This window comes from Penicillium crustosum, assembly GCF_028827405.1.
Source record: "Penicillium crustosum strain IBT 35664 chromosome Unknown utg000003l_segment0_segment0, whole genome shotgun sequence".
NCBI lineage: Eukaryota > Fungi > Ascomycota > Eurotiomycetes > Eurotiales > Aspergillaceae > Penicillium > Penicillium crustosum.
This window is the reverse complement of record NW_026623124.1, coordinates 4808956-4825641: the sequence shown is the minus strand read 5'-3', so window position 1 is coordinate 4825641 and position 16686 is coordinate 4808956. Positions and strand designations below refer to the sequence as shown.

At 46.6% G+C, this 16686-nt stretch overlaps 7 protein-coding genes across 7 annotated transcripts; 4 read left to right on the top strand and 3 right to left on the bottom strand.

The window, feature by feature from the left end:
• Positions 1 to 232: 232 nt before the first annotated feature.
• N7487_008922 (flavin-containing monooxygenase) lies at positions 233 to 2146 on the bottom strand (the record flags this gene model as incomplete). Its single annotated transcript, XM_056876652.1, has 3 exons — positions 233 to 735; positions 797 to 1049; positions 1112 to 2146. 3 exons carry the CDS (start codon positions 2144 to 2146, stop codon positions 233 to 235), a joined length of 1791 nt encoding a protein of 596 aa, XP_056728840.1.
• Positions 2147 to 2599: 453 nt separating this feature from the next.
• Positions 2600 to 3493, top strand: N7487_008921 (SDR family NAD(P)-dependent oxidoreductase; the record flags this gene model as incomplete). The annotated part of the gene is made up of 2 exons (XM_056876651.1): positions 2600 to 2928; positions 2992 to 3493. The coding sequence occupies 2 exons, from the start codon at positions 2600 to 2602 to the stop codon at positions 3491 to 3493; spliced, it is 831 nt and encodes a 276-aa protein (XP_056728839.1).
• Positions 3494 to 3809: 316 nt separating this feature from the next.
• Positions 3810 to 4679, top strand: N7487_008920 (alpha/beta fold hydrolase; the record flags this gene model as incomplete). The annotated part of the gene is made up of 1 exon (XM_056876650.1): positions 3810 to 4679. The coding sequence occupies one exon, from the start codon at positions 3810 to 3812 to the stop codon at positions 4677 to 4679; it is 870 nt and encodes a 289-aa protein (XP_056728838.1).
• Positions 4680 to 5358: 679 nt separating this feature from the next.
• N7487_008919 (FarB protein) lies at positions 5359 to 8120 on the bottom strand (the record flags this gene model as incomplete). The annotated part of the gene is made up of 6 exons (XM_056876649.1): positions 5359 to 6121; positions 6208 to 6396; positions 6452 to 7077; positions 7136 to 7216; positions 7277 to 7656; positions 7733 to 8120. The coding sequence occupies 6 exons, from the start codon at positions 8118 to 8120 to the stop codon at positions 5359 to 5361; spliced, it is 2427 nt and encodes an 808-aa protein (XP_056728837.1).
• Positions 8121 to 9328: 1208 nt separating this feature from the next.
• On the bottom strand, positions 9329 to 10073 carry N7487_008918 (enoyl-CoA hydratase/isomerase family protein; the record flags this gene model as incomplete). Its single annotated transcript, XM_056876648.1, has 3 exons — positions 9329 to 9685; positions 9750 to 9809; positions 9864 to 10073. The coding sequence occupies 3 exons, from the start codon at positions 10071 to 10073 to the stop codon at positions 9329 to 9331; spliced, it is 627 nt and encodes a 208-aa protein (XP_056728836.1).
• A 526-nt stretch (positions 10074 to 10599) lies between these two features.
• N7487_008917 (uncharacterized protein) lies at positions 10600 to 12226 on the top strand (the record flags this gene model as incomplete). The annotated part of the gene is made up of 3 exons (XM_056876647.1): positions 10600 to 10863; positions 10934 to 11273; positions 11325 to 12226. Coding segments are annotated over 3 exons (1506 nt in total), but the record flags the coding sequence as incomplete, so codon positions are not given.
• Positions 12227 to 15377: 3151 nt separating this feature from the next.
• On the top strand, positions 15378 to 16686 carry gmtA (GDP-mannose transporter; the record flags this gene model as incomplete). Its single annotated transcript, XM_056876646.1, has 4 exons — positions 15378 to 15620; positions 15675 to 15762; positions 15822 to 16193; positions 16253 to 16686. The coding sequence occupies 4 exons, from the start codon at positions 15378 to 15380 to the stop codon at positions 16684 to 16686; spliced, it is 1137 nt and encodes a 378-aa protein (XP_056728834.1).

Sequence of the window (16686 nt, the reverse complement as noted above, 5' to 3'; positions counted from 1 at the left end):
CTGAGTTTCTACATTGATCTACATGAATTAATTGAACTTTGCTTTCCAAGCATATATGCTGTCCACTTGCCTGTGTACACATTACCTAGTTGATGATACCAACATTACTAAAAGAATGGGATTTAGCAAGCATTATTGTTCCGGGTAGGCTTTTTTTTAGGCCTGCCACAATGATCAAAGGAACATGAAAAGATATGTATGGTGGTGTTTTGCTCTCATATGTTGACTCAATTTACAAATTTCCTGGTACTCCCCATGGGGCCCTGGACTCGGTCTTTGCACTCTCCTCAGGAAGCATCGCCCCAGGATGCTCCTCAGTTCCAATGTAGTAGGCAATATCACTTCCATCATACTCCTTCAGAGTGAAGCCACAACCTAACCAACCCCAGGTGTTACCACTGAGATATTCAATATCGTAATCTTCGTAGCGAGGGTCTTTCATGGCTTCAAAAAAGAGCAGTCGTGATCCAGGCCAAATGGTCAATTTGCCATCCTTCTTACCCTGTTTGAACCAACTGGCGCATTTCCCATCCCAGGCAGTCCGTTTGCAGAATAGTTGCGCATGTTCTTCAAAGTCTTCACAGACTCCGAGTTTTGGTCGGATCGATTTTATGCCTTCGAGCTGCATTTTCTCCACGATCTTGAGTATGTTACTGATCAAGCGCTCATTGACCATGAGTGTATTTCCATGACCGACGGGTCCGTAGGGACCGCCAACCGTGAAGTAGTTAGGAACTGTCCGGGCATTTAGTCAGGTCCCACAACCAATTTGAATATGCGATGGGGGCTAACTAACCTTCTGGAATCGCCATCGCAAGATACGACAAGGTTCTCTCACGCATGAAATCTTGGGCATTCCGGCCGTCATGGACGATAGGAAATCGAGGAACCCAGGTGGTGTCAAATCCCGTAGCGCAAATTATCACATCTACTTCGTGCTCCTCTCCATTGGTTGTAACAAACCCATTTTCCGTGATGCGAGCTATTCCACTCTTAGTGAAGGTATGGACATGAGGAAGTGTCAGGGCTTCTAAAAACCCATTTCCGGGCTAGTATGTCAGAATTTTGGATTAGCGTAAATAGCCAAGGTGTGGAGGAGTGAAATACATACTGTCGGGCGTCGGCAACCAATGCCAAATTCAGTGGGGATGAGGCTCTCAATTAAGTCTTCCCGACCAGCGAGCTTACTTTTCATCTCGTCGACAGAGAATCGAAGGGCGGATTGCGCATCCTCAGAGCCAGTGAGGATAAACTTGAATCTCTGGTTGAGCTCCGTCTCGATGTCCTTGCAGTATTGGAGATACTCGGGGTAGTTTTCTCTCCACTGCTTCTTCTGCTCTGCCGAATACGTCACGTTCTGGCCGCCCTCACCAGCATATTTCTGCGCAAACCCTGTAGTGATCCATGTCGGTGATCTGACCCATGTATACAATTTAGAAACTTGCGAAGCGATTTTAGCGATAACCTGCACGCCACTGCTACCAATTCCAATCACTGCAACACGCTTCCCATTGAGGTCAGTGCCTTCTGGGTAAGCAGCCGTGTGAACAAGAAGACCATTGAAGGATTCCAGTCCGTCGATTTCAGGCATTTTCCAGTTATTCAGTATGCCTCCTCCATTGATGAAGATATCGCACTCGTCAATGAACGTCTTATCGACAAGAAGATCCCGCACATGCACCTTCCACTTCCCTCTTTCACTATCCCAGTAAGCTCCTTCAACCTTGTGATTGAGCTTCATGAACTTGCCAAGACTATGCTGGTCGACTACTTGCTTGAAGTACTTCCAAATCTCAGGCGAACTTGAATAGAAATTCGACCAGTTGGGATTTCGCGCCCACGTGAACTGGTAGTCTGGAGATGGAATGTCGCAAGCACATCCAGGGTATCGGTTCTCAAGCCAGGTGCCTCCGATGTCTGAGTTCTTGTCGTAGCACACAAACGAGACATTCTCCACACGATCTGGAATGAATTTCGCGAGACAAATTCCAGCTGCACCGCACCCTACGTGCACAATTCTCATGGGGCGTTTGGTGCCAGCGAGAGACTCGGTAATCCGGTAGCCACGTTCGTTTTCTTGTGGCCAACCATACTTGGCTGCCAGTGCATTCATACAGGGAATATGATGAGGGGTTGACTCGCCCATCTTGTTCAGGGATACAGTAAGAGTTATTGAGATAGATAGCGTTAACCGAAATCGAGATTTGTCAGGTCGCTCAGCACCGGTCTAATAGAGAGAGAAGCGGTAGAAAGATATTCTACAAGTTCGAATCACGTAGCACAGGACGCATTATGAAGCTAAGATGAAGGATACCCCGTATGCTGTAACATCTGCCCGGTCGATTTGGAATTATTTTCATCGAGACAGGTAGAAACCTCGGCATTGATCTGAAGCCCCAAAGCCGGAGCATTGGTACTTCGGCGCCGAGATGCTTTTCGGTTAATTTCTTTGGCTCGTCCACATATTTACCCCGGATTTAGTTCGAGGGGAGCGCAAGGGAAAGGTCCCACTCTCTGCGAGCTATTCACCATCTCTAATACTTGTTTTTTCCCCCATTCTCCCTTCTCCCTTCGACATCCGCTTACCAGGAGCACCAAAATGAAGCAAGAACTTGTTGCATTGGTCACAGGCGCCGCCAGTGGCATAGGAAAAGCCATATCCGTGAAACTTGCATCTCGGGGGATCTCATTGCTTATAGCCGATTTCAACAAAGAGCGGGGACATATCACAGCAAGTGAGATTGCAAAAAAATACAACGTGCGGGTTGAGTTCCTCCAGACGGATGTTTCGAAGGAACAGGACATCGAACGTGCAGTCAATGCAAGTGCATCCTTGACTGGAAGGCTTGACTACGCTGCGAACTGTGCGGGGATCTGTGAGACCATTGCTTCGGAGGAAAGAAGCATCACAACTGAATGGTTCGATAAGTATGTTGCCCGAGTTCCCTTGTGTTATTTTTATTCTTTTTATTCTTTTATCTAATTCTGTAGAGTCTACTCAGTCAACGCTCGCGGTCTCTGGTTATGTCAGAAGTATGAAGCACAGCAGATGGAGAGGCAAGAACCCAGAGAGGTCATCTTCAGTCCTCCGTCGGAATATCCCATCCCCGCTCAACGTGGGTCAATTGTGAACGTTGTCTCAATTTCTGGCCTGACATCACTGGGCCTTGGAGCTTACACCCCCAGCAAGCATGCTGCAGCGGGGATAACCAAAAATGGTGCAAAGTTCTACGGTCCAAGTGGAGTTAGGGTCAATGGCTGTTGTCCTGGTTGGACTGTCACAGAAATGACGGAGCGTCACCTTGGCAATGTTGCAGTTCCAGGGACCCGAGAGAATGCGGAATCTCCTCTTAATCAGAAGATTGCTCTTCATCGTATGGGACTCGCAGAGGAGCAAGCAAACCTAGTGAGCTTTTTATTGAGCGACGAGAGTAGCTATATGAATGGGGCGTTGGTTGTTAACGACGGTGGGTTTTATGATATTGACAATTGATTGTGCATCAGCAATGGTTATTCGGTGGTGCAATAATTTAAAATCCCGATTGCGTGTACACTAGTTGCTCAATTCAATCGGGTAAATACAGCCCCGATTTTCGCTCGTGTAATACTTTTTCTTTTCTCTGTAGATGGGAATGTCGGAGGTTCTTTCTGTCGGCCTTCGGCTTTAGGGAAATGGTATCAACCATCACGTCCGCACACCTCGGTCGTTCCAGTCGGTCTAATGAGCTCCCGGTCATTTTATAAGGGCCGAGATACCCCAGTAGAGACTATTGAACTTGCAAGTTTTTCAGTGATCGCAGGTCGCCAAAATGCCCAAGACATCGACCCCCCATAGCCAATTCGTCCACCATGCGAACGGACAAACTACTCATTACATTGTCGATGACTTTACAGACCCGTGGAGGCAATCAGAGACCGAGACTATCCTCATACAGCACGGCTTTGGCCGCCATTTTACCTTCTGGTACCATTGGATCCCGGTACTTGCAAGAAAATACCGTGTCATTCGACGTGATCTTCGCGGACATGGCTTGTCGAGCGATCCATCCGCTGACTATGATTACTCCCTCGACACCATATTGAGCGAGATCGTAGATCTCCTAGACCAAGAGAAAGTTGCCAAAATCCATCTCCTTGCCGAGTCTACTGGTGGAATGATTGGGATAGCGTTCGCAGAAAGGCATCCGGAACGGGTCCTCACCCTGACAACTTGCGCCACACCTTCCTATTTACCACCCGACGCCAAGAAACGCTGGGGACTAGAATTCGAGGATTGGCCTACTGCATGCCGGAAATTAGGTGCTCGCGAATTCAACAGGAGAATGGCGAATCTCCCTGGTGGAATCGGACAATCGGACCCTGTCTATCAAAATTGGTGGCTCGACCAGATGGATCTCTCCACGGGGGAAGGATTTGCGCGATATGCGGAATTTCTGAGCAATCTTGATGTCCGACCCATGATGTCCGGTATTAAATCCCCAACTCTAATCCTGGCGCCGACGAACAGTGGAAATACCAGCTTCAAGGACCAGGAAGCGCTGAGAGATCTAATCCATGGAGCCAGATTGGTACCCATCGCAGGGAAGGGTCATGAGATATATGTTGATCGGGCTGCGGAGTGTCAGGAGGCTTTTCTTGACTTTCTGGACCAGACTAAGAAACGGAACAAAGGCAATTGATCTATTACGAGTCGTGTGCTTAGTTTTGTCAGCACAAACATGACCTACCTAGGTAGCATCCATAACATGAACAAATCCAGAGCTCCTACCCCTTTCCAATACTCAACCTTCCTCCCGGGATCATCCTCACCCGTAGCTTCCTGCTCCTTCTACCTACATAGTGTCCATGTTCGGTCGCAATCCCTTTTTTGGTCAACGAAATTTATATTGAATCTAGAATTTGGAACAGGCCATACCCCATCCATGTTCCAACCTAGCCCCCACTATGTTCGACTCTTAGTCGTGCAATTGGGTGTCTTCACCACGGCTGTGGCTTCAATCGTGGAACAAATGAAATACAGATTCAACTCGTGTGGTCCAATTCTGGGTCTTTCGACAAGACCCGCGGGAACGGGGTGATGATGCCAATTACAACCCACACCAGTGACTAGGCGTAGGGCCTAGGGGTAAAGAAAGTACTCATGAAGCCACTCTACATTACAGGCTGCAGTATTATTGTTCTCTCCAATGGCCTCGATCTCCATTGGGTCATTCAGCGACAGTGGGTTTCGTTCTACGGAGGATGTCACGCTGTGAGTAGTAGACAGCACATACCCGTCAATGCCAGCTCACCGGCTTCTGGGTGTGAATTTACATCACTGAATGTGACACGATTGATATTTTTGAGCTTGATGGGTAACTATTCCCCAAAAAAGGCAATGGTTCCCAGATTATAATCTTCTAGGTCAAAATGTGAACTGTCCATGGCAGTATTCTGGATCGTAATGTCTCCAAGCGAGAAGATGTCTTGCAACAAATTCATGGCAAGAATGTCACTTTCCCCTGTGGCCTCAGAATCTCCTAATGACTGCGTCACGGAATTTTCGGGCGAAATCTGTCTATCTTCCAAGCATCCATAGGGAACACTTTCCAGAAGGCTTGTGCGACCCTCTGAACGCCCATCATCAAAGTTACGAACCAATCTCGGCAGGTCGTAGGATTTTGGGAGTGAATTCCGAGAGATACAAGTGTCCAGGAACAGCGAAAGGTGGAGGTAGAGTCGTGGATAGTGCAAAAGAAGGTCATCCCAACTTTGTGGCATGACGCTATGTTGGGGGAGAGGTTCATGGCGTCTCAGGTACTCGTAAATCGTCGTGAAAGAGTCCATTGAAAATAATTGACTATCGCTCATGGAGTCTTCACTTGGGGAGAGATAGCCCGTATTCTCCCCCATTGTTATCAAGTCGGAGGGTAATTGACGGATTAGTAACCCATGGGCACGCTTGAAAGCTGCTGCAATGAAGCACAAGACATCATCTCCTTCCAGGATGCGTTCCTCGCAATGTTTGAGTATTTCCAAACTGTACATGGAAAGACGCCGAGCTTCTTCTAACTGGCCAGCTGAGGATGCAAGTTGAACGTCGATCATTAGACATAAAATGGGAAACGCTGTATATAAAACTCTGTTGAAAGTTAAGTCAGCCCCGGTATTTTCTTTTCCCCGTGTCTATAAACCTTGGAAATTGAGAGAACAATGGGATTCACGCACATATCTGCAGAAACGGCATGGACCACCCTGCGAAGAATGAGCTGTCTGACATGGTAGTTCACTGATGAGACAGCATCATAAATATGTCTGCAAACTCTTTCCTGTCCCAGTGCCGGGATGTTCTCGACATATGCTGGATACAGCTCTGCAAGGAAGGCTTTATACTGGCCAAGAGCAATCTGGCCAGAGCTTTCCAATATCAGAGATGGGCCGTGTAAACTTTTGTTTTCCGGAATGGACCTACTGGTAGTATATATATACTGTTTGTGAGGTTGCGTTGACTGTTTCATAGCAGCCTCCAGTCATGATGGAAGAATGGTTCAATGTCTCCGTGGCTTTCTGTAGCCACAATGCCATACCAGCTTCAACGGCATGGACCTTCTCGACCAGAGCCAATACGTCAGACACTTCCATCTTTCCAGTGGTGTAGATACTGCGAGGGGAATACACCAGCATAATTAACTCGGTGAGCACAACTGCGAGCCAACATTGAACATTGAACGTCCCTTCTAGCCGCGGCTTCGTGCTTTGGTCAGGCGTCTCTGAATAAATCGAAATACTCTCAAAACCATCTTCAAGTTTTGCCACCTGCGTGTCAAAAACATGAGGCAGGACTTGGACAGGACGTCTGAGTGCTAATGCCATGAATCGATCTTGACGGATGAGACACCACCATATACGCTTCTTTGTGGCCTTTTGCGACTGCTCATCATTTGGAAGATCTTTGTAGAGGTGGGCTCCCATAGAAACCGAAAGCTGAATGGCGTTTGTCAGCCAAACCCTACCAGCCTGGTTTCCCTGATAGGTTAAAAGCAATGCACCCTGGGTCAACTGCAATACATCAGACTCGGTGCGAAAATCGTACAAAAGCTATCATTCTCGAATCAGTGATTCCACGTCATTTCAGTTTGTGACCGTCTTGGCTTACCTTAGCCCGATGGTAAAAAGAATCACGTAGAGTGCGGATGGTTGAAAAGCCCATCTCCCTCGAAACATGGGGGGATATGTGCTTTCAATACAGTTAACTTGGTGAAACATCCGGTTGGCATGGTTGCCCAGGTGTACTTACTACACAAGCTGCGAAAAGCATTGCCTGGAGTAGAAAAAGTGACAAACAGGGGGATTTTTCCGGATCACTATCCATGGGATTATAGGTGCCCCAGAAAGTCTCCTCGTCAATAACAGGAAGCATTGGGTGCACAAACTGGAAATATACTTTGGTGAATTCATCAAGTAGTGACCTGCACGGAAGATGAAAGCAACCTTTCTTTTCAAGAAACTCAGCATCTGTTCGGGGAAGGCTACTTAGATCCAATTCCCTGCAAATGTTATGAGATGTGTATGGCTCATTGTTGATCTTTTGACAGTGCCTGAGGGTAGTTTGCGGGAATATTTCGTGGGTGCTCGGATCTGGACAGCTGCCGTGGCTCGAAACGATGTTTGTGGCCACTTAAATGCGTGTCAGCAGCATGACAATGTTGTATCCTACGTAGGTTACGGGAAAGATTTCATTGTATACCTATACCTTCTTCACTTCCGTCTATTCGGTGAGAAGACGCTTGTATCCCACCCTTGGGGTTAGGTATCACCCCACAATCAGTCGCTAGACTGGCATGGTCTGCCAAAGCCCGCTCAGATCGCCTTGATCCTTTGGTTGGGGCTGCGCGCTCAGCGGCAACTGTGCCCATCCGTCTTTCGCTATCGACTTCAGTGAATGGAAGAACGGACTTCTCATGTCGGACAAACCTCCTAGTCTTCTTGGCATAGACGACCACACAGGATACACCATCAAGTCGACAGTTGGTACACCACCTACCATTGATCGCAACATCGCAGCGCACTTTGCGCCCACGACACCGGGCACAGGCAACCGATGCCCTTTTGAAAGGTTTTGAATCCGAGCTTGAATGCATACTTCTTCGTTCTTTTGTCGACCAGAATGACCGCGATGAACCGACCTCACGAGGTATTTGCTTATTCAGGGTTCAAGATGATCAAATGGTGCCCTTAACCCTCAACCCATGTCAAGAGGTGGTCTGAATTCATCCGACGTGATATGGGTCTCAGCTTTTTGCGCCTTGGATAAATCGACGGTAAAGGGCCCGTGGAATATTCTATGCCGCTCTTTGAGATCGCCGAATCCCGACTCGTCCTGGGGTCAATGGGTGGATATGGGTAGCGCATGATCCTCCCGCGCCTGTGCGGCACTCTCCTAGCTCGGCGTCGAATACTACGAAATAAGCCGGGTAAGTGGACACCCACCAGTATTCATCGGCTGTCGGCGTACTTGCTCGGGAAATGAACTCTAGGCTCACCATATGTCTTTTCATTCGTCGAGTTATTAGCTAACATTTCTTTCAACCTTGAAACCCTTGTTCTGTTACTAATCCGTAATAGTCAGACGCCAAGTCAGCCTATCAGTAAGACTGTTCTCATGATATGGTTGAATAGCGTGATGTGTGCTGGCTAGCTGCGAATTGATCTGGACATTACCTACGATCTGGAAATACTCTTGTCGTTTTTCAGATAGTCCGAGGATTTGTGATTTCAGGAGATTTGAACTTCTTGAGTACACTGATACCGCAAGCTTATCGGTCTTGGAAACCTTCTTGCAAGAATGAAACACCGCGCGACTGCTTTGCACTCATGGGAGTTCGGATACTGCGTACTGGTCCCGGCTGTGGCCGCGTGGAGATCTAAAGCTATAGAGCACATAGGACGCGACATAGATTATCCACCTAGTTTATATCTCGTGCTCGCGATGCGAAGGAAGCGGGAATTTGTGCTTTCTGAGGGTCTGAGATTATAATTCTGACTCTAGTTCTACTTCGCGCATATCTCTGTAAGGTATGTTTAAATCCAACACAGGACTTCGTTGGATCTGGTTATATTCGCCTTCAACTGCATCTCGATGGCTTCGATGCTCTGTTCTGTACCCGCCCCTTCAAATCTTGGACCTTCCTGGTAGAAATGTTGGGCGACTGTGGACATAGCTTATCTGCTGTACCTGCCGCGCCATTTCTCCCCATAGTTCATTTCTCAATAATCCGTAAATCCTGCCGATAGACGGGTTGTCAGCAACAATGAATGAAGTGGTGTTAATGGTGTGCTCGTGGACCCCTTACCCAGCCTTCCCCTTCGGGGCCCATTTTTTGGCGAGTTCCAGGGCAACATCCAGATATTTGTCTGGGGGTGCAATGGCATCAACCAGTCCATCGGCCAGTGCCTCCTTTGCGGTGAAGCGATGGCCTTCCAATAACAACTTTCGTGCAACCGGCGGGTGGAGTTTCAGGCGAGGGAGTATGCCCATACCGGGGAAGTGCATACCAAGGTCAACCGGAGGCATACACATGAAGCCTCTGTCCCTGTTCATGATGCGATAATCATGTGCAAGGGTGAGTGGGCAACCGCCACCAAATGTATGTCCAGTAACAAGAGCAATCGTTGGAAAGGGAAAGTCGAGGATCGTGTGCAAGAGCTAATAAATGCCCTTGTAAGTCAGATAATTTCGTCTCCAGAGTCTAGACAAGTCAACGGCATACGGGGTAGAACCCATCAGTGTTCGAAAATGGATTCTGTTCTGCTTCTTCGAGGTCAAGCCCCTATGGACCCAATCGTCAGTCCGCGACACAAAGATGTAGTCATTATCTACTCACTGTACAGTAGAACTTAGCATTATTTCCCCTTGTGATAACAGCTCCCTCAGAGCCTGGGTCGATATTACGGCGGATCCAAGCAAAGGCACTGATTAATTCCTGACAAAATTTGGTGTTCAACTTGTTCTCAAAGCCCATCCTCATGGTAATGATGTAAACTTTCCCACTCCTGTCAATGGTAAGATTTGCTGACTCGAATTGCAAATCCATGGTTGCTTCAGAGGAGGTATCGAAAAATTTACTAGCAAGAAATGTGAGAGCCAAGTAGCTTCCACATCGTAGATTAGGACATCCCAGATTTAAATAGACGGCTGGGCGAGTTCTTCGGCGGTGCGGACCCAGCACCGCCGAGAATAAGCCAGTTTCACTGCCGCCTCGGCAGCGGAGTTCGACCTTCGCTCCATTTACCTACAGTATCTATTAGAAAGATAATTTACGATTACTGCGTGTGATAAAGTGGTTGCAATCTGAACCCAATCTGGCTTTGACGGCGGCGACTCGCTGTGCCTTCGCTGAAAGAATATGAGGCAAGTAGCATGCCAATAACTATTGTGAGCTACGGCCTCTATCAAGTCTTGGTCGCTTAAAGCAGAACTTAGTTTTCGGCGCCGACTTATTGCGTATTTGCCGAGGGAATACGAGATAAATGCCATGATAAATAGCATTAGTCCAATTGGTCTCCAATTAGCGATTTTCTGTTCTGAGAAATGCAAACAATCGCATCGAGTATTTCAAGATGTCTTCCGACATGAAGCTCGCCAATGGCCCCTTCCACGGGTCAGAAAGTACGCATGCGCATCTTGAAAATGTTAAGCTCCCCGCAGTTGATACCATACACGGCGATGAGGCGATGAAATCAATGGCGACGTACGCCGGTGATAGGGAATGGGATCCAGAGGAAGAGAAGCTACTCACCCGGAAAATCGACAGAAAGCTGCTCCCTATCATGGCTCTATCATATGGCTTGCAGTATTATGATAAGACACTGCTCTCCCAGGCTGTAAGTCCACTCAGGTGAACAATAATTACAATATTGCCGCATTATCGATACTGATTAGCATCAATTCCAGGCAATTTTCGGTCTCAGAGAAGACCTTGAATTGTTCATTGGAATTCGATATTCCATGGCCTCGTCCATATTTTATCTTGGCTGGATTGCAGGAGCGTACCCTACAATCTACATCGCACAGCGCTTCCCCATCGAGCGCGTAGGCGCTGGCATAATCTTGCTCTGGGGAGGAGTCCTTATGCTAGCGGCAGCATGTACTGACTTCCGGGGGTTTTACGCGCAGAGATTTTTCCTTGGTTTCCTTGAAGCTGCCATCGCTCCGATGTTTATGCTTGTGATAGGAGGTTGGTATAAAAAGCAAGAGCAGGCGCTGCGCATGGGTATCTGGTACTGTTTTACTGGTGGGACACTCTCCTCAAGTTCCAGTTGAACCCCACTCATTCCAGATACAGGCTACATTTCAATGTTTACCCCTCTCATCAACTTTGGGCTAGGACAACTCGGGGGACCTTTATCACCATGGAAGTACATGTTCATATGTGCCGGTGGAGTGACCGTACTCTGGTCATTCGTTGTCCTTTTCTTTCTCCCAGGAGACCCAACTCGAGCCAGTGGGTTTTCGGAGCGTGAGAGATATATCGCCGTAGCAAGGTTACAAAGTAACAACACTGGTGTACGCAACGTCCACTTCAAGGGATCCCAAATATTAGACGCACTTTCCGACCTGCGATTTTGGCTCGTCATATTCATTGCGTTGCTCACAATGATTGCAAATGGGCCCCAGTCAACCTTTCAGGCTATAATCGTCAATGGCTTTGGATTCACTCCCCTAGTCTCACTCCTCCTCCTAACGCCGTTTGGTTTCATCATCGGGACCATCCAGCTGGTAGGCCCATACCTGGCCTTTAAGTACAAAAACGTGAGAACATATATTGTCATCACTTGTCAATGCCTGACGATCATCTCGAGCCTCCTTCTCTGGTTGCTGCCCCGATCAGAATTAGGAGGACTCCTCCTGGGAGTCTATTTCTTGGGTTCGTTTGGAGGGGCCTACGTCACCCTAATGATCATACAAGTTGCAAACACGGCCGGTTATACCAAGCGTGCCTTTACTTCTGCTGGTATTTTCATTGCTTACAGTGTTGGCAATGTGATCGGGCCATTGATGTTCATGTCCGATGATGCGCCGCGCTATATATCAGGCTGGACGATCGTTGTCGTGACACAGTCTACGGCAGCAGTTCTTACGCTGCTTTATCGAATTTTGTGTGTCAGGGAGAATAATCGACGAGACAAAACGGGAATAATGGAAAGTTATGATCATGCATTTGACGATGATCTTACAGATCGAATGGTACGATATCGGGACCAAAACACCGAAGTGACTTTTACTTATCTTCTCATACTAGAATCCTCAATTCCGCTACGTGTATTGAGATACGAATCAGAGAAGAGAAACTTGTGGGGTTACACTCTTCGAGGTTTTGGCGAGCATAGCTGCGATTGTACATGGAGGGAATCAGAGGGGGAAAGAAGGAGGCTGTTGGGTTGGAGGGAAAGGGGAGTGCGTCGAATAGCATACATCTCTACAATCGATATCTTCTTCAGCAGCTCAAAAGAGTGATTGGCCGGCCTACCCTGATTTTCTTAGTAAGGTATAGTACTGCGGAAAATGAGAGTAGCAGCAATACTATCAACGAAATAACTATTATAGCATAAACGACCCTGTAGGGGCTAATCCCTTCTAGGTATAGTCTGAGGTGGGCTGAGTGTATTAGTGTTGCTCACTGATTAACTAGGTAGGTAGACGCTGAGTATCACTGAGCATCAGTAATCCTGCACGTGACTGGCCTGAGTATGATCACTGATCTGAGCCCGTGCTGAGATCTACTCAGTGAGCCTGAGCCTGAGCACCCTCATTAAAGCGGCGGCAGCTCAAGTACATATATATTGTACTCCAATAGTACATGCGATGTTTCACTCTATAAATAAAATGCTGACTCAGCACCCCCTAACTGGGAATTGCTACAGACACGGCACGTTTTGCTAGTAGCACGGCACATTAGGTAATATTCCCTTTACATAATCAATTTTGACCGAGATCGTTACCATACATTACCACAGCAACTACATTACTTACTACTGTAGCAACTACATTCTATCTACTTCTGCTATAAGAACCACTCTATCTTCTCATTGATCTTACTTCATCCAATTGATCTTACTTCATCCAATTGATCTTACTTCATCCAATTGATACTTGATTTCACCTAATCATGGAGCCACCAATTGAGCAAGTCTTTGAGACTAGAGAGCAACTCCTTACTTCGATACGACAGCATGCCCTATCTCATGGTTATGCTATCACTATCATCAACTCCGCTAAGGAGAGGAATATTTGTCTTGGTTGTGATAGAGGCGGTATATACCATGATCATATTGATGCCCCAGAAGGGGCAAAACGCCGGAAGACAAGTACTAGACGGATGAACTGCCCATTCCGCCTTTATGCAAAGAAGCTTGTTGATACTAATCAATGGGAAATCCAGGTAAGAAATCCTAATCATAATCATGCAGCTACTAATAATATGATAGGGCATCCTATGGCAAGGCGTCCACAGCTTACTAAAGATCAAAATCAAACTATTAAACATCTATCAGATATTGGATCTCGACCGCAGCATATTATAAGTCTATTAAGAAAGGATCAACCTGATATCTTAATAAGACCAAAAGATATTTATAATATAAGAGGTAGTATAAGACAGAAAAAGCTTAGGAATCACTTACCTCTTAAACTTCTTCAACAGATATTAATTCAGAATCAATGGAAATATGCATTTAAACAAGATATAGAAGGTCATATTCAATTTTTTATGTTCGCTCACCCTGAATCAATTAAGTATGCTAATCAATATAATAGGGTCTTTTTATTAGACTGTACTTACAAGACGAATCGGTATAAGATGCCTCTTTTACATATTATTAGTCTCTCGCCATCGAATTCATCCTATAGTATTGCTTTCTGCTTTATGCAAAATGAGCAGGAAGAAAGCTATAAGTGGACTTTACAGACTTTTTTTTCATAGCTTGACCCCTTACCCTTTTCTCCAGTTCTTTGCACTGACAGAGATCTTGCTTTATTAGGTACAATTAAATCTATCTGTCCTAGAAGCCCACATCTACTATGCATTTGGCATATTAATAAGAATGTGCTGGCAAAGACAAAGCAATATTTCTCTTCAAATGAGGAATTTGAGGCTTTTATCAAGTCATAGAAAGAGCTAATTAATTCATCAAATATTGATGAATATAATGCTCAATTAGCTAAGTTCACAACGCAGTTTAATCAAATTGCCCCTAATGCTCTTAGATATATTCAAAGTACTTGGCTAACCTATAAAGAGATGTTTATTAGGGCTTGGGTAGGGCAATATCTTCATCTTGGTAACTGGGCTACATCAAGAGTGGAGGGGTCTCACGCTTTTTTAAAAAAGTATATAGGGGGATCTTCAGGTGATATGCTTCATGTTTTTGAGAGAATTAATAATGCTTTACAGGCTCAGTATCAGCGACTTGAATCTGATCTTACAGAAGATAAGATTAAGAGACTAAATTTCTGCTCCCACTTTCTCTATTCGAATATTATAAAGAGAACATCACGATATTCAATATCTTTAATCTCTAATCAAGCTGCTATAGCTAAGAGAGCTACCCCCGAAGCACCTTTATCAAACTGCACTAATATATTCACTAGGACAATGGGCCTTCCGTGTGCCCACCGAATCGCTAGTTTATTAACAAAACATCAACCAATCCCACTAAGCGATATCCATCAATTTTGGAGGATTGGCCTTAGTAATGAGTCATCTATGTATCTGCCAATACTAGATCCTCTATTACCACCACCAACTCGCAGATCAGCTCAAGAGAACATATCAGATCAAAACATCAAAACATCAAACCAAAAGGTCACTAAGAAGAAAGCACCCTCGAAGTGCTCAAATTGTGGAGAAATTGGCCATACAATCCGCTCCTGCAGAGTGTGAAAAGCATGTAAATAAGATGAAAAGCACAATAAGATTGACTAGAGAGAATTGATTCATGGTCGGGTTCTTATAGTAATGAAGCAGTAGTAGATAGAATGTAGTTGCTACAGTAGTAAGTAATGTAGTTGCTGTGGTAATGTATGGTAACGATCTCGGTCAAAATTGATTATGTAAAGGGAATATTACCTAATGTGCCGTGCTACTAGCAAAACGTGCCGTGTCTGTAGCAATTCCCCCCTAACTGCCATGCTTAGGTAACGACGTGCCTGTTTCCGGCCGCGAAATCTGTTGTTGTCAAATCTCCTTTGGTCTTTTTTTTGCTCGGTCACCTTCTCGAACAACCTCCTCTTGTTCCTCGACTCCCCTGGATATATTCTGGGTGCCATCTGTCATTTCAGTTCCCTCCTTTACAACAAAACAGCCGATATCACCCCTATCCGCGACCACTCGCTCAACATGGCCGAAGACAAGAAATCCGACGACTACACCGTCGAAATGAACAAGCTCGACCAAGGGAACAAGGGATTCGAGGCTGCGCCGCCGCCGACTCCCTCGCCCCGCCCCAGTCCGAGCCTCTCCAATAACCCCGCTCTTCCCGTTCTGGCATACTGCGGTTCGTCAATTATGATGACCGTGATGAACAAGTATGTTCTGTCGGGCTTGGATTTCAATCTGAACTTCCTCTTGCTCTGTGTCCAGGTATGTGGTGACTTTTTCAGTTCTTCATCCAAGGCGAATTGCTAATATCACCAGTCTTTGGTCTGCATTGCCGCAATTCAAACCTGCAAGTCCATGGGTCTTATCACCTACCGTGATTTCAACACCGATGAGGCCAGAAAGTGTATGTTCTCCGATTACCACAAGCTGAGAGATGCGGCAGCTGACAAGATTCCATATCAGGGTTTCCGATTACGCTCCTACTGATCGGCATGATCTACACTGGTTCCAAGGCTCTTCAGTTCCTTTCAATCCCCGTCTACACTATTTTCAAGAACTTGACCATTATCCTGATCGCCTATGGAGAAGTTCTCTGGTTCGGTGGCTCCGTCACTAACCTCACTCTGTTCTCTTTCGGTCTGATGGTTTTCAGCTCGCTCATTGCTGCCTGGGCTGATATCAAGCATGCTGTGGAGAGCACCGGTGACACCTCCAGCAAGGTCTCCACCCTGAACGCTGGATACGTCTGGATGTTGATCAACTGCCTGTGCACCTCAGCTTATGTCCTGGGCATGCGCAAGCGCATCAAGCTGACCAACTTCAAGGATTTCGACAGTATGTGGTTCTTTCCAGCCTTGTTTCAAATATGTTTACTAACATAACCTTCTCTCTAGCCATGTTCTACAACAACCTCCTGTCGATCCCCGTTTTGATTGTTCTCACCCTGCTGGTCGAAGACTGGTCATCCGCCAACATCGCCCGCAACTTCCCTGAGTCCAACCGTGACGGTATCTTCTTCGCCATGGTTCTGTCCGGTGCTTCCTCTGTCTTCATCTCGTACACATCCGCATGGTGTGTCCGCACCACCTCCTCCACCACATACTCTATGGTTGGCGCTCTCAACAAGCTGCCCATTGCCGTGTCTGGTCTCATCTTCTTCGATGCGCCAGTCACCTTCCCCAGTGTGTCCGCCATTGCTGTCGGCTTTGTCAGTGGTATTGTCTACGCCGTGGCCAAGATCAAGCAGAACTCCAAGCCCCGCACCGGTGTTCTCCCCACACCAGTCAGTGCCAGCAGCCAGAGCATGAGAGATTCGCTGCGCTCTTAG